This window comes from Alternaria dauci, chromosome 7, assembly GCF_042100115.1.
Source record: "Alternaria dauci strain A2016 chromosome 7, whole genome shotgun sequence".
Taxonomy (NCBI): domain Eukaryota; kingdom Fungi; phylum Ascomycota; class Dothideomycetes; order Pleosporales; family Pleosporaceae; genus Alternaria; species Alternaria dauci.
Window position 1 is genome coordinate 877,173 of NC_091278.1, and position 18,845 is coordinate 896,017.

Here is an 18,845-nt window from a genome sequence, read left to right on the forward strand (position 1 = left end):
GTGCTTTTTGGAAACGACCGAGACTGCCAACAGATTGAGAATTTGTACAACATCTTTGGCGCCCCGAGCGTCTCCGGTCTTTCAAAATGACGAATCTTCGGTATTCACTTTTGGGTTCCATATTCACGAATCCAGACCGTCCCTCATTAGCCATTCTATTCGTGTAAGAAGAGGCAGGCCAACGACGGCCAGTGATCACTGGTTTGTAGCAGTACCATCGTGATCGTTCGTGTCTGCACGCATAAGATAGGACATGACGCCCCAGATACCTCTCATCGCTTCGGTGCGATCATCGGCATTGAATAGGTCAAACCATCTCGTTCTCTGCAGCTTTGGCGAGCACCAGTCGGAGTCTGATGGCGCCTCGTCGGGGAGTTTACCTTCGGTGATGTACTCGAGATAAGCCGGATGTATGCGTAGTTTCAAGATGCTGATGTGGTGATTCAACGACGAAACCATAAAAACCTAAAACGGCGGATCAGCGGATGCAGCTTCCTAGAGCTGTTGTACAGAGCCCTACATCGTCCCACTCAACGCTTTTGTCTTTACCAATGGCCTTGTAGGTCACTTTCGGATCCCACAACGGGTTTCCAGGTCGCAGCATTTTCCAGATCTCTGCTGGTGATGGCTTGCGACGAGCTTTGGACCCGTCACGATTCCGTTCAGTGGGCTTTTCTTCAGGCTTAGAAACTGCGTCTTTGGACAGCAGTTCGGTGGCACCGATTGTCTCGCCAACTTCGCCACCAGGTCCTCCACCCCAGCGTTCTTTTGTTGTCCACCATTTGCCATCGCCACCTCTGCGCTCAGATCTTCCCTCTCTGGCCCTCTCCTGTGCCAGTAACAGCAATCCGCCTAACTCACGCACAGCGTCAAGAGTTGACTGCTTTTGTAGGTTGCCTGTCAAACCAAAGCCAGTGTCTGCCCTGCACTGTACACCCAATACTGGACCTTCCATATATCCATGCCTGGCCTTGGCCCTATCCTGGGGTGCCTGCCAAGCTACAGAACTCATACGAACCGGAAAACGAATGTGCTCGATTGTAAGGACAGGAGGACGGCGGTGGGGTGAGAGTGTCACACCAAACGTCCATGCAATAGGTTCCAAGAAACTACGCACGCAGTCAATGCGGTACTGATCAGGCATCTCGACACCATTCCCAATACGGTATCCTCGGTAAGAGCCGTTCGAGAGGTCAACCGTCTTGCTCTGAGACTCCATGTTCGCCGCCCACGGGGTCTTGGGTGGTGCAGCCCGAGCTGGGAGTACACGGTTGGGAGACGCTGAAGACACTGGTGCACTCCCTGATGCTTTGCTGGAGCCATTAGTGCTCTGGGCCTGGGCTGGTCGTGTTTCGCTTTCAGTGTTTTCTACCTTGGCCTTCTTGCGAGGCTCCTCGTCTCCAGGTGTGCAAGGCCCGAGCCTCGTTGTGGACGCCCGATCCGAGTCTGTTTCGCGTTTGGTTTCCCGGCCCTCGGCATTTGTGGATTGTTGCAGGGAATCTGAGACTGGTGTCTCTCCACTACTATCGCTAGCTTCTTGTACTGGTGGAAGATACTCGTCCAGAGACGTATCCCAGTAATAAGCTAGATTGTCGAGACCTTCCCAGAACTTTCGAAAATGAGCCAATCGAAGTGGCGTTTGGTTTCCATTACTCTTACGCGTGAGCGTCGAGAAAGCGTCGGCGTTGTTGAAGAGAAGTTCTCTCGCGCGTACATGAAACTCTCTCTGATCAGGCAACCTTCTACCATTGCTCAAAAGTTTGGCCGTGGATCCTGGATCTGGTGCGGTCTCTTGTTCTCCAGGCGAATTCACCCAAGAGCTTGGGGGTAAGAACGTCCCTGCGTTGTTTGACGAGGATGATAGTAATGTTTCTAGGCTACATTGGGGTTGAAACGTGACGTTGAGCAATGCCAAGGTGTCTTCGCTGACATCGGACGGCTTCTTCAGTCGCAGGAGGTGTTGTGAGATCTTGGCTCCCGGTTGGGTCCAGGCAGCTGGCGGCGCGTTTATCGACGGCTCGGGCGGCTCAAGGGAAGGAAACTTGACGGGAGTCGGTTTCGAAGGCGGCGACCTCTGTTTCTGTGTATCATGTTGCCCCGCAAGTAGGTTGCCTATGAACAAGATGTCCTATATCAGCAACAATATTGCACGTGCGGCGCACGCCTCAGACGAAACATGTGTGGGATATACATCCGCTTGACAGACAGAAGCATCCCAAGTAGCGTCCGCAACGAGCAGCCCAACAGGGTAAAGAAATATACGAAAGTGGAAACCACCCCAATTGCCATGATGAATGGCGCCCGTCAATGATACTGTTGTTGTCGTGAGGTCCACTAAGAGCGGGCAGGTACGGCCCCTGTATGCGACGGCCACATCGCCTTGATGAACCAAGTGAGGAATCAACGAGCAAGTTACTTACCACTGAAGCTGAACATGATCACAGGATCGTGATACGAGGGCAGTGATTCTTAGGGACGTGTTGGCATCGGCGATGGGATGTCAATGTCGAGCGAGGCCAGCGGATCCTCAAACACTGGACGTGCGCACCGCACCCGGCACAACGTCTCCACACCCACCCAACACAAGCTCTTCCTCCAAACCCTCCGCACGCACACAACGTAGATGCATGACATCCAACTCTAGAAGAGCCAAAATGAAGATGGTGATAGCATCCCGCCACAAGTCACGCCCAGCGTGGCTGCCGAGACCCCAGGAGCTCGTTCATGCGTTATGGCGCATACGGCTGTCAATTGTTGTCACTCAGACTGAATGAATCGCAAGATGACCAGGAAGATGCTTCCAAAGAGACTATCCAGGTAAGAGGTCGAATAGAAGTATTTTCCATCTTCGAGTTGCTTTTGGTGTTGGGTCACGTGCTCATAGACGTCCCGTCCGCCAGCTGTCGCAACACCAGAAGCCTCCAACATGACACTTCTTTTGCATCCCTTCGCGCATCGTCACATATGTCATCGCGTCCGCAAGAATGGCTACCAGAGTGCTTTGTCGGGCGGCACGGCAGTCGGCTGAGACGGCCATACCGTTGCCGCTCAACTGTGCGAGGCTCAGCGCGCTTCATGTGCATTGTCCGAAGCGCGATGTGAAGCCGCCCGCGTTTCAGACGGATACAAGCGCAACCTACTGTGCCAACGGTTGACTATGACCCGGCCGTTCTTCGAACGCCTACTAACATCTCTCGTCGTTAATCACTCATTCAGCATCACGTAGCGGTAAACCCCAATTTCCCAAGTTAATATGCACAAAGCGTCCGCGGCGCTTTGTACCCTTTCTCTTCGTCTCTCTTCCTGAGCCCTTGTCGGCGTTTCTTTCCATGAGCTATTGCTCGCATGGCCACTCCTCAACAGTCGATTACGACCGTAAGCGGGAGACGATGTACTCGTTCACGAGCCCGAACGGCCCTCACAACCTCCCAAACAACAGAGACATCTGCCGTCAACCCTCCCAATGTCACTACGTCTACGGCCGCTGAGGAGACATCGCAAATACAGACCAGCACCGCCCTAGCATCTTCTCCGCTTCCTCCGCTTCCTCCGCCGCCGCCGCCGCCACCACCACCACCCCCACCGTCTCCCTCTTCGACGGCACCGGCCTCGACAACTACGCCAGTCGACCAGCCAGCACAGCAGCCGTCTGTAGTGCCCACAACATCTACAACAGAAGTAGCAGCAACGTCCGCGATAGGTACGAGCAGCACGGCCCCTACATCTTCCGAGCGGGTAACACCGCTGGCCCTCTCGTCGTCAGAACGCGCAACGGCAGCTGCCCAGCGGCCACCAGAGACTCAAGTGCCGTTGGAAGTGTCTTCTCCAGTCGCTGTGGTCACTCTGTCTCTGCCCTCGCCAGTTGCCGCGGTGCCTTCAGCTCTGCCTCTGACCTCCGTATCAACAAACTCTGACACAGAACAATTAGCTGTTCCAACGTCACTCGTCGTCTCTTCGCGCGTGCCGGCCCGCTTCACAGCCCCGGCTGTATCCAACGGTCCTACTCTGGACACGAGTCCTCAACTGCCGATCGAGACCGATACAAGAGCAGAACCATCCATCGTGACAGATTCGCCTGCCCAAGCACGGCCACAACCGACTACTTCATTAGTAGACTCCACCCCGACTGGAGGGTCGGCTGGTATAATTGCTCCGGAGGGGTCCACTGGCGGCGACGATGGTCCCCTGACCTTTGCGAATAGTGGAAATATAGGAGGCATTATTGGAGGAGTCTTTGGTGGCATCGCTGCACTGGCTATCATCAGCATACTGCTCTTCTTCTGTCTACGGAAACGGAAGTCGCAACCAGTACGATGGAACGAGAAGAAAGAACCGGGTCCAAGCTTCCTAACTAGGCTGAAGACGATACCCAGCGGGGTGGGAGCATTCGTTGCGAGGATAAAAGGAAGCGAGGCTGGTCCGATAAGCAACCCCTACCAACGCCATGCTGCGCAGGCCAGTGCTGGTTCAGTGTACTCGAGAGACTCTCATGGCAGAGGCCGATCGATCAGCGAGCCGCAAGGTTTCTTTGGAGTTAAGCGTGCAGGCTCCAACAGCAGCAGATCAAGTAAGAAGAGTGAGAGGAATCTGCTTCGCAAAAAGCCAAGCAGCATATCGTCCAATTACCGGTTCCCAGGCATCATCGAACACACGGGTTCGCCAAATCCATTTTCTGATCCCGAGCCGCAAAACAGGCTGTTGCTCCTCAACCCTGACCCTCGAAGCGCACCTATCACACCCCAAGTTCCTGCAGCGACTGCAGACGCCGCGCCACGAGATCCATTTGCGTCTGCTCTGGATCCACCTGGAGCTGCGCCAGCATGGGCTCACGCACCTGCTCACCATCATCAGCGTACGATGAGTTCGCTATCCGCGTTAAGCTCACACCCTCCTTCGTCGTTCTACACAGCAGACAACCCTTTCCGAGACCCACCTTATGTACCGCCTGTTCCCACCCAAGCTGTCTTGCCGAGCCACACCCGTCGTTCGTCGACGGCATTACCGGGCTTCAATGCGCTATCGACCGTAGATGCGACGTCAACCTTTGCTTCGCGTGACTCTGATATCTTTTTTGGGGAACCAGGACCGAGCAGACCTGGTACCAACTTCTTCACTCCAGCACCAACTGGTCGAACAGTCCGGCAGTCGGATCCCTTCGACCTTGACCGACCAGAGGTTCTTGGCTTTGGAAGCATTTTCAACAGGAAAGATGTAAACGGAAATATTACTCGGCAACCCACACGAAGTAAACGAACGAGCAGCGTTGGCAACTGGGGCAATACCGCGACAGACGTGAACAACTATGGCTTGTTCCCGAGGGACAGTACAAAACAGCCACCATGGGGACCGAACGGTAGGAGATGACGACGACGACAGATAATGTCAGCACGAAGGATTTTTTTTCACGTAGGTTGCTGCTCTAGAGCACACATGACGCGAAAAGACTTAATGAACAAAACATGGGCGTTGTCCCACGATCTTTTCTCTTGATGGCAGGAAGTATTCCGTGGGATCCATCACATCTCTTTTCCCCAACTTTGTAAACACACTCAGCGAGCTAGTCACCCCCTTTTGTAACATATCTACAGATTTCTTGTAGTGTAGGAGCGTAGCGTACAATATACCCCCATGAATAACAGTACGCATACCAATATCAACCTAGCAAGCAAGACCCGGTAATCTAACGTCGCATTGACTGACAGCTCGTATAGTTGTATCGTACGATAACCGAGACGTGTGGCTTTGTGCCAAGATGAATCCGTGGCTTCGGCCGAGGCAGGGGAGTGATGCACTATTTGTAAAGTGCAAGAGATCAGTGAGATAAAGCTATTAAACCACATAGAAGGTAAGTCCGCAAATGTAAAAAGTCTGTGTTATTCTGCTCAGGTATAGTGAGACCTGCTGACATCAGACTCTATCAGATGTCCACAAGGCAAGTTGAACGACTAACGATTCTACCTCATGATAATCTTCCTTGAGCACCCCTCTTTGTAGCTTCTTTCTCTCCATGACGACACTACTCTCCTACTACCTCTGTAGCAGCATACTGTTATCCCTATAATTTCACTTGAGTAGCGTTGAGCTGCTTCCGCCACATCTGATAGACCTTCACCAGTCGCTGATCGAGCTCCGAGGAGCACGGTCGATCCGTTCTGGAAAAGAGCTAGGGATAATCGATTATGGTCAACACAGCACAGCACTATCTTTTTAAATGAAGCATTGTATAACAGTGATCGTTTTGATCATTAAAATTATTCTTTGTGGTATCTATTCGGCCGGATGTGGCGAAAGGAGAATGATGCCTTTATGACTTCGCCATCATTATGTATCGAAGAAAATTTGACCGCCGCTTATGCGACACCAAACACCTTTGTAGGAGTTACGGTGAAGTTGAGATGGGGTGCTACAAACTGGTTGTACCTGGCCTCATGAGTGCCAGAGAAGTTGTAGGCAGGGCTGTCAAGTCAAGTTAGCGTACGTTCTTGGATCACCCTCGCCAAGAGTCACAGTAGCTTACCGGTCCTCAAATCCAGCCCATAAGAAGCTGATATCGATCTCCCTGGGTCCCAGTCCTTGGCCGTCCTTTACCCTCAAAGAGAACCTAGCCGCAACACCGTTGTTGACGCCCTCGAGCAATTCACATGCCTCGTATGTTGAAGGGATGGTGAAGCTGTTGTCGTATCCATGCTCGTAGCCGACGCAGGACGCCTTTACGCCTGCGATCTTTCCTTCGATGGTCGGGATGGTGACGTTGAAGCCGTAATAACAGCCGGACCGACTGCAGCCAGCCTCCCAGTTCTCAACCTGCCAGTTCCAGTTCTCGGGGATTGCGGTGTGGCGAGCGACAGGACCGGCAATGGCGGAAGTTGCCAGGAGAGCGAGAGCGGTGATGGAGACCATTTTGAGGTTGAAGCTTTGGTGGATGGTAGTATTGAAACTTTGATATGTAGGAGTAGGTGTAGCAAAACGTGTAGATTGGGCGTGTGAAGATACAGGAAATGGATTGCAAAGACGAAGAAACCTTATATATAATGAACAATTGTGCCAATACGAGATTACTCACTCAAACAGTGTATAGTCGTGCCGATTAATCAAATCGTCATACGGTAATAGCCGTAGGGTGCGTGAAGGTTTACTAGTTCGGGCACTTGCACGTCATCAACCGGCCGAGATCACCAACCGAGATAGCCCTTTGCGGTAAGCAACCTAATGTGAAGACTAGGTTGTCCCGGACACTAACTGCAATTCAAGCTTCACGGCCCACATGTCGCTATATTTGGATATAACGTCTACGCCTCTCCCACGATGCGAACAGCGGGTAGTCTCACCATTTTCAGAGCGCATTGAGCCTGTCTTACACACAAGCAGTGTGTCCATGAACTTGCTGTGTAGGAAATTTCACCGCCACTCATTTGGCCACCCACTTGCCTGGTTGTCTGCAGTCAAGACGCTAAGGGACTCGTATTTCCTCTAGTTGGTGACCATGCAGGTGAACGTCATTTCCAGACCAAGCAGCAGCTTAGTTTGTCCCTGCTGTTACCGTCGCCACCTGTCGGAAGTAACATCACTCCTGGGCATTTCTCACTTGGATCGGATTTGCCTAAGGTGGAAACTTCCAAGCTTTATCATCTCGTTTCCATCAAAACACAACGTCGTAGGTTGCTAACACGATTGTTGTTTCGACACATTTTTTGAAACTAGCCACCACTACTCCGTTGCACCTTTCAGAGGAAGGAACCAGAGCACAGGACATAGGTCTGATTGTATCAGTTCTTTTCCTGGAGACAGGGAGAGTACAACACACTCATTTAGTTCTTTAGCCCGTGTCCTAGTGCAGCACTCCTTTCTCTGATCGTAACCAGCAAGGGAAGCCCGAGACAAATCATAGGTGTCATTATCGGTTTTTTGAGGAGGCGATTACCATCGTATTTGACTCATACATTCGATTCATGGACGTCTAGTTCCGAAGGCAGCGGAAGAATAGCCATGTTCCAGATATATTCGCTTCCAAAGACAGAGGACGCACGACATCCATCGTAGCAGAAATTTTTTTGAAAAGAAGACAAGGCTGCACATGCTTTGTGGACTTCGTTTTTTTTTAGAGGAACGAGGAGACGGCGCAGCCATGGAGCAAGCCAGTCAGATTTTTGGAGTCATACCGAACGACGTGGGTGTATAGAAGAAAAGACACCAGGCGCAGCCAGCACATTTTATATACTCGGCAGGCGCTGAGCTAGAGTCGATACAAGTGAAGTGAAGATGGTATGTAGATCTTTCCAAACTGGGACATTCGCGTTCTCTTTCATGAATGTAGAGGTATCTTTTTTCCAGACCAGAACCACCCATGCCCCATTATCCTTCTGTTTTTTGAAACCGAAAAGAGCAACTCGGGTTGGCTCATCGCCTGTGTTGTCCCTGTTTTCAAACTCAGAGACAGCAGAGAGAAACGGCCATTTCGTGTTGCGGTGTACAATTTCGGAGGAATACAGGACGCAGCACATGAAGTTTTGTGATTTCTTTTTGAGAAAGAAGACGCAAGTCCATGCGTTTGCCTCAAGTTCATTTTGATTTTGTAATGGATTTTGCAAGTAAAGGAAGAAAGAGAAAGAGCGTAACGAGGAGGAATATTTATATGTCGAGCCTGTCCTAGCTTTGACTATAAGTCAGTTGCGTAGTATGTCTTTGCATGATCAAATCTTTGAGGTTCGGGCGCATGCCATCTACCAAAACGATGCGACAGTCTCGCCATGTAATTCATGAACCACAATCTCCTCAATTTCTAACACTAACAAGACAGCTTGTCTATCCAAGTCCCCATCTCATCTCGGTACATCTAATGACCTCTCTCTCCCAACTCGTCTCTCACGCATCCTAGGCTCGCGCTCATCCGCACTGTCACCCTTCTCTTCAACCATCACCCCAGCCCCATCACTACTCGCCGCACTCCCCCTCCTCCCCTGCGGACTCAAGCTACCCATCCTCTCTCCCATCCTCCCCCTCTGCAGCCGACTAGCAGCCGTCGGATCCGCATCCGCCAGCGCAATCGGCGTCGCAATCCTCGCCAGCTCCGCGACAGCACCCCCATCCTTTGGCTCAAACGGCTGAATAGAGCAAGACTGCACTTCGCTGCGAACCGAAGTCCTGCTACTCGAGCGTTCCCCATCTTCCGATTTCGTAGCCGGCGACAATGGCAACGGTCGCTGGGGGAGCGGCATAACCGCCAACTCACCCAGCCACCTCCTGACCAACGCCCTTCGGACTCTGCCAATGACGCCAAAGTCCTCACCTCCGTCTACAGTCTTGCCTAGCTTGACTTTATCCTCGCCGAACCAGCGGTTGATCAGTCGCCATTTGACGCCGGCCCACCACCCGATTGGCACGACGTCGTCGCGCGGACCGCTTCTGCTCCATAGCGATGGTTGCGCAGTAGCAAGTTCATAGTACAGCGATTCATAGACACCTCTGCGCATGGGATTCTGGCGTTGGCTAGCGAGATTGTGTTTGACGGCATACCAGAGGATGAGGACGACGGCGAGGACGGGAATGGAAACAATGAACCACCATTTCAGCGGTGGGTTTTCAGAAAACGTCGATACGTTCATGCCGAAGAAACCGACGGTGAAGGTCAAGGGCAGGAAACTAATCTTGTCAGTTTTGGGAGCTGATGGGATGATCGGTTAGGGGCTGCGTACATGAACGTGATCCAACTCAGCCGCCACATGCTCAGACCTAGTTGCAAAGAGTGTCGGGCATCCCTGATACCTACGCTCTTGTACATGAGGTCTGACAGAGCGGTCGTAGGCAGAATAACATCTCTTTCCCACTGCCCAGTGAGTTTCTCTAGCTCGTCTGGCACGGAGCCTAACCAGGGTTGGTCTGAAGACTCCTTCGGGTCGGCGCCAGCAAGGTCATGAAGATGCGTGACCATTTCTTTGATGACGTCGAGGTGGATGTAAATGAGGCGCTCGATCTTGAGCCACTGTGCACTGTTCTTCCAGAGCTCGGGGGCGCGGGATTCGTCGGCGGGATTTTCGTAGACTGTAGTTGGGAGTTAGTTGGAAAGAAGTTACTTGGACGGTCGGAGACAGACTACTACTCACTCTTGTCTTCAAGGATGCCAACATGTGTCTCGCAAACGGCCAGGAACTTCTGCCAATTATAGCTCAACGCCTTGAAAACATCCTGGAGGATGAAATCCATACACTCGGCCGTCAACGTTTCGTCGCTCTCCTCCTTGGGCAGGTAAAAGGAGAGACGTCTCCAACGGGACTCGAGTTCTTGTCTGGCACCTACAAGGGTATCTTTGACGGAGCCAGTCACCGAGTTTTCAAACAAGATGATCGTGTTTCCATTGTCAAGGGAGCGAAGCTTAGGGATGTAGCGTTCCTGGTGTTCATTCGCATCGACGTTGCCGTAACTCTTCTTCAACCGCATATACTCTTCCCAAGCTTCCTCATCGTACGGATTTGGTATGTCGGGGTCGACGGCTTGGCCTGGTGTGCCGTCGCTGAGCTGCACATATACGTTCAATCGTTGTACATAGACGTCGTGTCCGTACCGTGGCTGATCCGACTCGTCGTAGTGGTTGAGCTCCATGATTGACTTGCTGCTATTTGGGCGCGGGATATAGGTGCCTCTTTCGTACGATTTGAGGTAGTCGACGCCAAAGGCTGCGCGCGAGATGCCGCGCCAGGGATCGCGTTGAGCGCGGAACGTACGGCCATTGAGAACAGGTTTACCGCCGCGTTGTTGAGGTTTGTCGTGGGTGGCCCAGCGGCCGAAGCTTGTGCCTATCAGGTCATCTGTGGCGTCAATGTTGAACTTGCGGAGGAGGTAGCGCGTTGCCCAGCTCGCGTTCTGCACGTGGATCACGCGCAATGCTGCTTGCGCCGAGAGTTCTTCTTTCCGGTAGAAACGGCGCAAACTGTCAATGTCGCAGAACTCCTGTGCCACGATCTTCCGCCTGCCCTTGGCTGAGTGTTCCTTCGCGACATAGTCAATGAGCAGCACGCGCCCTTGCGACCAGCTGTCCTTCGTCCAAGGTTGGCGCCATTCGAGACTTGGACTGTGCTTGCGACGGTGGCCAAAGGGACCCTTGTGGTGTTCCTGCGGTCGAGGCTGTGTTTGTTCGCGTTCGAGGGACGGACGTGTCGACGTGGAAAATGTTCGTGGGGCTGTTCTAGACGTTAGCTAGGAATCCTCTAACCAGCCATTCATGGCATTTGCCAGCGCAACGTCCAGCCTGGCAATGTTTATGATCCACGCCAGTCTGCTCTTCTTTCCGAATGTCCTCTGTCTTCTTCTTCCCTCCTCTCGGGGGCTACTCACCATCCATACCGTCCATATCAGGACTCGGCAGCGGTCCCGCGCCCGTCGCCGTATCTTCAACTGTAATCGGCGGCGGGGAACCCGAGTTGCTCATCCTCATACTAGCCATGCTATACCAGGTATCCGCCCAAGGATTCGAAGCTTTCCGGAGCTATGTCGTAAGCTAAAAGTGAGGGCATTCAAGGGATCACCATCCGTCAAGGACGACGACCAACGAGAATTTGAGAGTACGACAACCGGGGTACGACCAGCAAACAGTCCAGCCAGCTTGTGATACTAAAAAGAGGAGCACATGAGTGCGATTGCGAACACGAGGTCAGGGCGGGCGGGCATGGTAGTATACAATAGCCATGGGGCCTGACCGGGATGGTGGATGCCGAGAGGAAAGTAATGCGTGAGTGGAGTTGTTGTGGCTGATTCATTCGATCATGAGGCTGAGCCGCATGCGGGTCTGGGGTTCGCGTCGCGTGAACAAGTCGCTAGGACTAGGCTAAACGGCGGAATCAGCCTTGCCAACACGGGAGGCGGGACGCTAGATATTTGCGAGGCGCCCCATGTCCTTCTGCTTCTCGCAGACTTGTTCAGCATAGACACTTTGCTGGTACTTCTTTTGCACTACCGCGACGGCAGTCCCTACCAGTAAATGACAGCCGTAATCACATTTGGCAGAAGATTAGCGGTTGTCACGGCCCATGTTCAAGGTGGGATCACAAGGTCAACGTACAACAAGACCACGTGAACAGTATTTACATCTATTACGCTATGGTTTCTAACGATTTGGTGTACTCGAGATCCATACAACAGCTTCGTAAAAGTTAAACGCCTTGCCGTACAGATTCTTATATCTTACTATAGTACCAGACGATCCAGACCATGCAATGGCCTCGCATCGACACCGGCTGATTAGATCTAGGATTTAGACAGTAGCTACGAGAGTTGTATATAGAAGTCGCAGAGAGATTTGATATATGCAAAACAACAAGTGGATGATATGGTATGGGTCGTGATATCGTGTCGGGTTGATGCAGCGCTGACAGAACCAGTGCGCCATGATGGGTATTAGCAAGGAGACAAAGAAAAGCCCAAAACGAAGGTTTCGCTCGCTCGCTCAAACGCCGTAGAGGGAGAAAGCAGGGGTACCGGGGTATCTAATCATTCACATTGGCGACTGCGCCGCGTGATGTCCTCGTCACTAAGCGCAGCTAGCCAGAGACATTTGCTGAGGACGTGTGGCTCGACGCTGAAGGTGTATTTGGAGCTGGCTTCGAGTAGTCGGAGTAGGTTCTTGACAATGGTGGCGGCCGTGTGGTATCGGTCGAAGTTTACCAGTCGTTCGCCGTCGACTGGTGGCGCGTCGACGAAGGCGGGCTTTTGAGCATTGTAGATGAGATCGCGTGTGTAAACGCCTAGTACTTGTTAGCTTCTGCATTAATAAATATCAGCATGTCGCTCACCGATAAATGGAATACAGCCGTCGTCGACAGTTGCTGTCTCCATTTCGAGCCGCAGGTTGTGGAAGTTCTTCAGTGGCTGAACAAGGGCCTCCAGCTCGGTCATGACCAGCACTTCGGCTGCGGGAACTAGAGCCCATGTCTTCTTGAGACTTGATACATCGTTCGATATCAGCGCTATCGCGATCTGATACATAGTGGCGTAGTTGCGGTATCGTCGCGCATGTGTTGCAATGTGAATAAACTTGGTAATGCATCGCGCACGTTCATGGATGTCCTCAGTGAGCAGGACCTCGGAAACGACCCATTTAACGACAAGATTGAATCGCGCAATGACAACGTCTACACCCCTGGCCTCTTCCGTTCTGAGATATTGTACCCAGTCGCGGATCTGGGGAGAAGATTGCTTCCACCGTAACTCGATGAGTTCTTTCCAGTCGATCTCGTCCAGTGCGTCCTTCTCGACTATGGTAAGTTGCTGAGCGAGGAGTTCAGAGTCGTAAGCCAGAATGAAGGGCAAATGCGCGGTTTGGGTTGAGGATGAGTCCTGCTGAGGACCTTCGAGATCAGCGGGAGAGTCAGCAAGATGGCCAGGTTGTGCGGCCGACTGTGGATTCGCTCGAGAGACGGTCGGGGTGAGGCCTGGCGTAGGCAGACCTCTATCAAAGCTTGTTGAGCTGGGCAGAGCATCATTCAGGCGGTTTCCGGTCAGGGGCGGTGTTGGAGGGTGGCGCAAGAGATGCGTTGGCAGATTATCAGGGTCTGCCTCAGGTGTTGTCGGCTCATCGTCGAAGAAGCTTCTTACCCCATGGCTAGTATGACCCGACTTTGCACCATCTTTAGAGCCCGTGTCGCTCAGATCCTCATCCTCATCAAGTAAAAACGACTCGCGCGGGTAAGAAGTCATCGGTAACGTTCCACCAGGCGGTATCTGCTTCATGCTGTCCGTCTCGACAACGTAATCAACAGATGAATCCATCGAGGACGATGTCCCTGGGGCGCGAGTCGGCTCGGGTGAGTTGCTGGCAAAGTGCAGAGGCGATGGCTTGGCGGAAGATCTCATGGTTTCGAGCGTTTGCGCTCGCTGGGGGGTAACGATATCGCTCAAGCCCCGATCGAGAAGTGGTATCGAGGAATAAGAGTCGGTTGACTCGCCAACGGACTGAACCGCGGGTACGCGGCGATTGAAGTTCTCGGCAGACAAGCGATATATGCCTTGCCCATCTGTTTCTGGAAGAGCCAGTGGACGGTGGAAAACGTCGTCAGTTCCGGGACGCTCGTGTTGCTCAATATCCTGCTCGTAAGTATCAGGTCGGGTGTCTTGCCCAAAAGCTCCAGTTGGGTGATAATAATCCAAATCAACAGTGGTTCGTTGGGAGGGGATGCTAGGCGACTTCTTCTCGTAACGCCCTTCCAGTTTCATTAGAGCAGATTCGACGCCACCTTCATCATCCGTGTCGTCAGGGAGAGCAGCAAGCTTTGCTACTTCAGCTTCGAAAGAAGGTCTCAGGTTTGGCTGTGAGGAGTGTGTGTCTACTAATGAAATCGGCTTCTTAGGAACTTCAGCTTCAGCTGGCCCTTCCACAGCACGATTGATGTCTGCCTCTGACTCAATGAAGCGATCAGACCGCAGGATGACCGAGTTTGTCACTGAGTGTGTGCGGTTGGAAACGGAGCCGGTGGAATGTGGCCGCTGCAAGGTCTCAAGATCATGAACGTTGTCAGCAGCGCGGAGGTCGCCACCTGGTCGTCTACGCAGCTGGCGGGCAGGCCCGCTAGCTTCAGGTGCTGCCTGACGTTCGAGGAAAAAGGGATCGTTTTCTGATGACATGGTTTGGAACGTCGCAATACTGGCAGGTCCTTGACGCCTGCTAAGCACGCTGTTGTAGGATGCATGTCGACGGAGAGACATGGAGGTCTTAGCAGAGCCCCGGCGCCGGAAAGAGTGCATCCTTTCTGGGCCTGCAGAGATGGATCTTCTTTGTCTTGTCGGAGGCCGTCGAGTCGACATACGCGAGGTGCGATACTCTGGCGGTGCTGAGTGAGGCTCCGGGTCGTCGTAGAGATCAGAATTGTGTACTGATGGAGCGACTTCACCAGCTAACTGTTCGTCAACCGATTCCCCTTGCTGATGGCTGTCCAGCTTTGTGGCCTCCTTTTCGAGATCGGGTGGTAGGGTATCCGACATGACAGGTAACGGCGGTGGTCCAGTATCGTCGATAATCACAATTGACTTGCTGCCACTGGTAATGGCGCTGTGTACGCGAGGATCTGGTGCTATGTGGTGCTCATTCGGGTTTGGCGTGCCACGCCTATCGAATTCAAACTCGAACCCACCAAGATCAGGGGGATCGATACCATGGTATTGATGGTTTTCGCTTTCGAGCTGCTCCTGGACTGCAGCTCGAAAACTCTCCGCTACCGTAGCAGCTAGCACATCAATGCGCACCTGCGGTGTCGGTCGAGCAGGACGTCGTTTGTGTACACCGCCTGAAACTGAGACGGTTGACAATGCGCCTGGGTTGGAGGCTCGCATGTACGACGGCTGGCGTTGTTGGCTAACGCTACCTATTTGGGGGCTTGGGCTCAATTGCTGCCGTGTACTTAGCGCGCGACGTACGCTGCCGAAGATCTTTTTCATCCCTGGCGAAGTGGCATGTCCTGGTCTTTGGAATTCAGTGGCTTCGGAATCCTCAACCTCTTGTAGGTACTGAGAGCGCGAAGGACGTATAGCTCTGACTTCGAAATATGGGGAGCTGGGTTGGAAGAGTCCACCGCGTACTAGAGTGCCAGGCATATTCATGACGGCAGACATGGCATAGTCCGCGGGTGCATTCTTGGGGATGGAAAGCGGAGCTCTGCTATCCCTCAGAGCATCTGAAAAGCTCCCACTGCGCTTGTGATGATGCGATGGGCGGTGAGCGTTCTTGATGGATGCTGGCTGTTGTGGACTGGCTGTCAAGCGAACAGTGCCAGTGGGAGCTGGGTTGATGACCGGTACTGGATGTGGGTATAAGGGAAGCTCGACCGCCTGGTCGTGTTTGTTCAGACCTCGCATGGGTATAGAGCAGGACAGGACGTGCATGCTCTGCTCGCTAGCGGGCGATAGGGGTACCTGCGTGGGCGCGGCTTCGAATTCTTGTGATGGTATGTAGGGTGAGCTCATCGAGTTTTGAGGCGTATGGCGTGCTCTTTGCGCCCAGTCCATGTGCCGACTGGCGAAATGATCGCTTGGATTGGAACCAATGGTTTCCTTTGTGTCCCGGACGTTGGTTCGTGGAGGAGTGCTTGGTACTGGGACAACCGGAGGGGGCTCCTCATATGCCGCTTGTGAGCCATCGTATCCGCCTGGAAGCAGCTCGTCGTCGGCAAAGTTTTGGCCGATAACATCTTCGGTCTCCCAGTATAGCGCACACGTCCGCCTCCAGCACTTTTTCAATTCACCAACAATCTTGATGTCACCCCCACCTCCATCTTCTCGGGCCCGGAGATCGCGGTACAGGCTGTTGACAAGGTCGCAGAAGTTGGTGCGTAGAGAGTAATAGGGCATGAAATCGTCGACGAAGTAGTTCAGAATCCAATGTCGAAGGGCTACGAAAGTGCGCACGCGAACGATACGGCCGAAGTCGTCTTGGCGGTCAACGGCCCATCGTAGTCGAGAGATGAGGTATGCGGCGAGGTCTCGGGTGCACAGAAAGGCGCGGAAAGTCAGAAAGAAGTCGGATAGGAGTTCGTAATCCAGGAAGCTTGGAGAAGTGATGTGGGCTACAAGTCGTGAAGGAGTGGCTGCGAGAATCTCACCCTCGGCGTTGAAGCGCACCACAGCGCGGTCGTCGGGGTTCAGTGTAAGGGCATCGTAGAGTCTGGGGCCGATGGGCATGTGCGAGACACGAGCTGAAGAGGGACCAGAGGGGGGCACAGGCGGGCGGTCCATGGTGGCGCGAAAGCGGTGGGGGACAGGCGAATAGGCGTCTGAACGTGGGCGCGACGACAGAAACGACTGCCGCGCCCCTCGCTGTGGGGTCAGGAGCGAATTGGCAAAGTCGTCGGCGCCTGAGGTCCGGGTGTAGACTGAACTGCGCAGGTCTACGGTCCCCCGTGTGCTGAAACGCGGAGTGCCCAAGCGGTAATGCGGGATGGGGACCTGCAACAGCGGGAATGACGACGTGTCTGCGGTCTTGGGGCGCATATGCGAGGGCCTTTCAATCACGACTTTGAAGGTGCCCGGCTCGTGGCTCAGCGTCGTGGCGGCGTGGTCGTCGACGGTCGAGAAGGAATGCGAGCGCCCGTGTGCGAGTCGTCCAGTGGTGGGATCGGGCTGGGGTTGCAGCTGGAAGGCATTGCCCTCGTTCAGCTCTGGCAGCGGTGGCGTAGGTTCAGAGTGCGGTGTTCGCGAGCCGTACAGACTCTGCTCCCATTCATTGCTGGTCGGGCGGAGCTTGTCGAGGGTTGCGCTGTCGGGCGGCGTCTGGGGCGGAAAGACGAAGGGATCTGGGTGACGGCCGCGCTGGTTGCCAGGACGGGCCACAGGTCTGCGAGTGTTAGATTCTGCACACGGGGGATTTCAATTACGCGAGTGGTGGGGGATATCAGGCACGAGGGGTGAGGGAGGAGGCGAGACATGGCGTGCGCCTTGCGTGTGGTGTCGCTCATGTATCGCTCCTTCCCCATACGTCCATGGTGTTTGCTGGGACAGGCTCGTCCCACGGCGCAACACCATGGCCGTTCTCGAGATATCAGGCGGGTGCGTACCTCAGGTAGATGACGCCGTTGTGGACATTCGCCACGGTGTAGCTGCGGCCGGCCGAGGTCGAGTTGCTCGTCGTCGTGTCAATGGTGGCGTTGCTGGTGCCGCGTGCCCTCGTCCTGCTCTTGAGTTGCTCCCTCGAGTCCTTCACCCTTCGCAGGCGGCGCGTGTCGTCCGCGCGCCGTTTTGCCGTAACTGCACCTGCACCACCCGCACTGGGCAAAATATCGCGTTTCCCTTCGGCAGGGGAGCCCGGCGCAGGCAAGACATTCTGTTGCATTGCCGATAGGGCCATCATCCTCCCCCATAGTCCAGCGCGCAGCAATTCGACGAGGTTTGCCGGCGTCAGCGAGTGCGTCGACGGAGCATGGCCAGCAGCGACTCGACTGTGCAGACGTCTTAATTACAAGACAGGACAGGACCAGAGCGAATCGACTAGAGTTGATTCATGTGCAGCCCTGTCACATCGCCCAGCGGCGCGCCAGACGACGACGCACTTTCGCCAGTCAGCGCCCGTGTCGCTCGGGCTGAACGCCGCTATGCATTGACCCAGGCCTGGCCGGGCTAATCTGTCCTCGCTTCACTCCGCTGCTCCGCCTGCGCTGCTCAACAGGGAATTGCATCGCCGTTTACACGTCGTCTACACATGCTGACATGCACTGGCACGCACAGGAACCCGCCCAGCTGCCCACATGCGAACTGCTTTTTCCACTCGCCGTCATGCGAACTGTCCGCCTTCGCCTCACAGCCACTCGCTTCTGTTGGCCATTCACCCGCTGCACCCCCAACATCTAGCCAGCACTACTGCACTATTACGTCGCGACCCGGGCAACAAGCCCCCAGCCCACGTGAGGGGAGGTCCAAGGTTCATCCGCGACGACTAACTCTTGCGCGAGATCATGGTTCCTCCCACTTGACCCTGGCCGCATGCGCAACGGCCATCTAATACCCGAGGGCCGCGACAGCACAAGATTGCAAAAAAACTAAACTAAACAACAACAACGCATGCAACAATCAATAATCAATAACCACACGTCCATCTCGCATCCTGTACAAGGATATCGCCGTTTCCAGATGAACACACATACATTCAGTGCCGTGATCTGCCACTGCATCGGTACTTTTGCTCCCTCGCGATCCAAAGCAGCCATTGGCCGCCCTCATCATCTCGCTAAAGAAGCGTCTCCCTCCATCGCAATCCCTTTGGCATCCCGCAAACACCACCTCGGCTCATTTCCCACCCTGCGCAACGTCATGACAGCCCTATTGTGAAACAGGCCTGCCCTTCTACAAACGGCTGCTGCAATTTAATGACCGCT

The 18,845-nt window shown here is 53.8% G+C and overlaps 5 protein-coding genes across 5 annotated transcripts; 1 reads left to right on the forward strand and 4 right to left on the reverse strand.

Moving 5' to 3' along the window:
* Positions 1-195: 195 nt before the first annotated feature.
* ACET3X_007464 (uncharacterized protein) lies at positions 196-2,436 on the reverse strand (the record flags this gene model as incomplete). The annotated part of the gene is made up of 4 exons (XM_069453613.1): positions 196-465; positions 521-2,128; positions 2,207-2,379; positions 2,421-2,436. The coding sequence occupies 4 exons, from the start codon at positions 2,434-2,436 to the stop codon at positions 196-198; spliced, it is 2,067 nt and encodes a 688-aa protein (XP_069304627.1).
* Positions 2,437-3,345: 909 nt separating this feature from the next.
* On the forward strand, positions 3,346-5,364 carry ACET3X_007465 (uncharacterized protein; the record flags this gene model as incomplete). The annotated part of the gene is made up of 2 exons (XM_069453614.1): positions 3,346-3,700; positions 3,929-5,364. 2 exons carry the CDS (start codon positions 3,346-3,348, stop codon positions 5,362-5,364), a joined length of 1,791 nt encoding a protein of 596 aa, XP_069304628.1.
* Positions 5,365-6,350: 986 nt separating this feature from the next.
* Positions 6,351-6,900, reverse strand: ACET3X_007466 (uncharacterized protein; the record flags this gene model as incomplete). The annotated part of the gene is made up of 2 exons (XM_069453615.1): positions 6,351-6,456; positions 6,518-6,900. 2 exons carry the CDS (start codon positions 6,898-6,900, stop codon positions 6,351-6,353), a joined length of 489 nt encoding a protein of 162 aa, XP_069304629.1.
* A 1,834-nt stretch (positions 6,901-8,734) lies between these two features.
* On the reverse strand, positions 8,735-11,732 carry ACET3X_007467 (uncharacterized protein). Its single transcript, XM_069453616.1, has 4 exons — positions 11,329-11,732; positions 10,101-11,174; positions 9,693-10,038; positions 8,735-9,639 (listed from the first exon to the last, which is right to left on the reverse strand). Exons 1-4 carry the CDS (start codon positions 11,435-11,437, stop codon positions 8,820-8,822), a joined length of 2,349 nt encoding a protein of 782 aa, XP_069304630.1. The 5' UTR covers positions 11,438-11,732; the 3' UTR covers positions 8,735-8,819.
* Positions 11,733-12,480: 748 nt separating this feature from the next.
* ACET3X_007468 (uncharacterized protein) lies at positions 12,481-17,824 on the reverse strand (the record flags this gene model as incomplete). Its single annotated transcript, XM_069453617.1, has 3 exons — positions 12,481-12,734; positions 12,783-17,311; positions 17,532-17,824. 3 exons carry the CDS (start codon positions 17,822-17,824, stop codon positions 12,481-12,483), a joined length of 5,076 nt encoding a protein of 1,691 aa, XP_069304631.1.
* Positions 17,825-18,845: the final 1,021 nt, after the last annotated feature.